Below are 1,659 nucleotides of genomic sequence, written 5' to 3'. Positions count from 1 at the left end.
TGGCTTCGGATCGTTGTCAGACAGAGGATGAGCAAACATCACATTTGAAAACTTCATGAAAGAGAACACGGTATCAAATCATCGTCCATCATGAACCTCTCCACTTTGTGAAATAAGAGATGGCCTGCGTTTCTGGAGCCGAATACAAATTAGGACATGGCTTTCCTGCCACCGCACCAATGAAACCATTAGATACTGGAGAAGTGAAATGGTCAGATTAGCCATTGACTGAAGCTGACTAATCTCTGAGAACAAACCATGGACAACGTCACCGGCAACAACACTTCAGCTCCGCTTTGGAGTGAGGGGACACTCCTCAGCCTTCAGATCTCCCTGTATGTTCTGTTAGCCGTCGTCACGCTGGCCACTGCTCTCTCCAATGCTTTTGTCATCGCCACCATCTTTCTGACCAGGAAGCTCCACACGCCTGCCAACTTCCTGATAGGTTCTCTGGCCATCACAGACTTGCTAGTGTCTATTCTAGTTATGCCAATAAGCATTGTGTACACTGTAACCAAAACCTGGTCACTGGGGCAGATTGTTTGCGACATCTGGCTCTCGTCTGACATCACCTTCTGCACGGCCTCCATTTTGCACCTGTGCGTCATCGCGTTGGACCGCTACTGGGCCATCACAGATGCGCTGGAGTACTCAAAACACCGCACCGTGCGCAGAGCAGGGATGATGGTCGGGGTGGTATGGGTGATCTCTATTTCTATTTCTCTGCCTCCACTTTTCTGGCGGCAGGCCCAAGCGCAGGGAGAACTGAAAGAGTGTGTTGTAAATACAGAAAAGATCTCTTACACCCTTTATTCCACCTTCGGCGCCTTCTACGTTCCCACAGTGCTCCTCATCATCCTCTACGGACGGATTTATGTCGCCGCCCGATCTCGCATTTTTAAGACTCCGTCGTCTGGGAAGAGATTCACCACAGCGCAGCTCATCCAGACCTCTGCGGGCTCCTCTCTCTGTTCTCTTAATTCTGCCTCCCACCAGGATGCACACCTACACTCTGCCAGTGCAGGAGGTGGTGGTGGTGGGGGAGGAGGCTCGCCTGTCTTCATGAATAGTGTGAAAGTGAAGCTGGCAGACAGCGTGCTGGAGAGGAAACGTCTGTGCGCTGCACGGGAAAGGAAAGCCACCAAGACGTTGGGCATCATCCTGGGTGCATTCATTGTCTGCTGGCTCCCGTTTTTTGTCTGCACGCTCGTGAACGCTATCTGCACGACGTGCTGGTTCAGTTCTGTACTCTTTGATCTCTTCACCTGGCTGGGGTACCTAAACTCGCTGATTAACCCCATCATCTACACGGCCTTCAACGATGATTTCAAGCAGGCTTTCCAAAAGCTCATCAAATGCAGATCCAGTTTCTGAAAATCAAAACTGACATTTTGGATTCTGCTTAATTTTAGGAGATGATAGAAGTAACGTATAATTAAGGATTTCATCTTCTAAAGACATGTTCAATGCTGTTTTTTTAATATAGTTGGATGCCCACAGTTTATCCACCATGAAGACTTGAGCATGCATCTCTAAAAACATTAATAATGATAAAAAATAGACTTGTATTGTAAAACCCATTTACAAAAGACAGAAATCCAAAATGTCCATTCTAAGGCACAGCAACAGTTCTTTGTTGATTTTTTTGGGGACTGAAAC

General features: G+C 47.6%; 1 protein-coding gene across 1 annotated transcript; it reads left to right on the top strand.

Moving 5' to 3' along the window:
* Nucleotides 1-258: 258 nt before the first annotated feature.
* htr1d (5-hydroxytryptamine (serotonin) receptor 1D, G protein-coupled) lies at nucleotides 259-1,437 on the top strand. The gene has a single exon (XM_037695452.1). The coding sequence runs from the start codon at nucleotides 259-261 to the stop codon at nucleotides 1,372-1,374; it is 1,116 nt and encodes a 371-aa protein (XP_037551380.1). The 3' UTR covers nucleotides 1,375-1,437.
* Nucleotides 1,438-1,659: the final 222 nt, after the last annotated feature.

This window comes from Nematolebias whitei, chromosome 21 (genome assembly GCF_014905685.2).
Source record: "Nematolebias whitei isolate Nwh7 chromosome 21, NemWhi1, whole genome shotgun sequence".
Classification (NCBI taxonomy): Eukaryota; Metazoa; Chordata; class Actinopteri; order Cyprinodontiformes; family Rivulidae; genus Nematolebias; species Nematolebias whitei.
Note: the sequence above shows the minus strand (reverse complement) of the source record. Positions and strands in the feature narration are given on the sequence as shown.

Coding starts and splice junctions, on each gene's coding strand:
- htr1d (XM_037695452.1), top strand. CDS start 259: ATGGACAACGTCACCGGCAACAACACTTCAGCTCCGCTTTGGAGTGAG.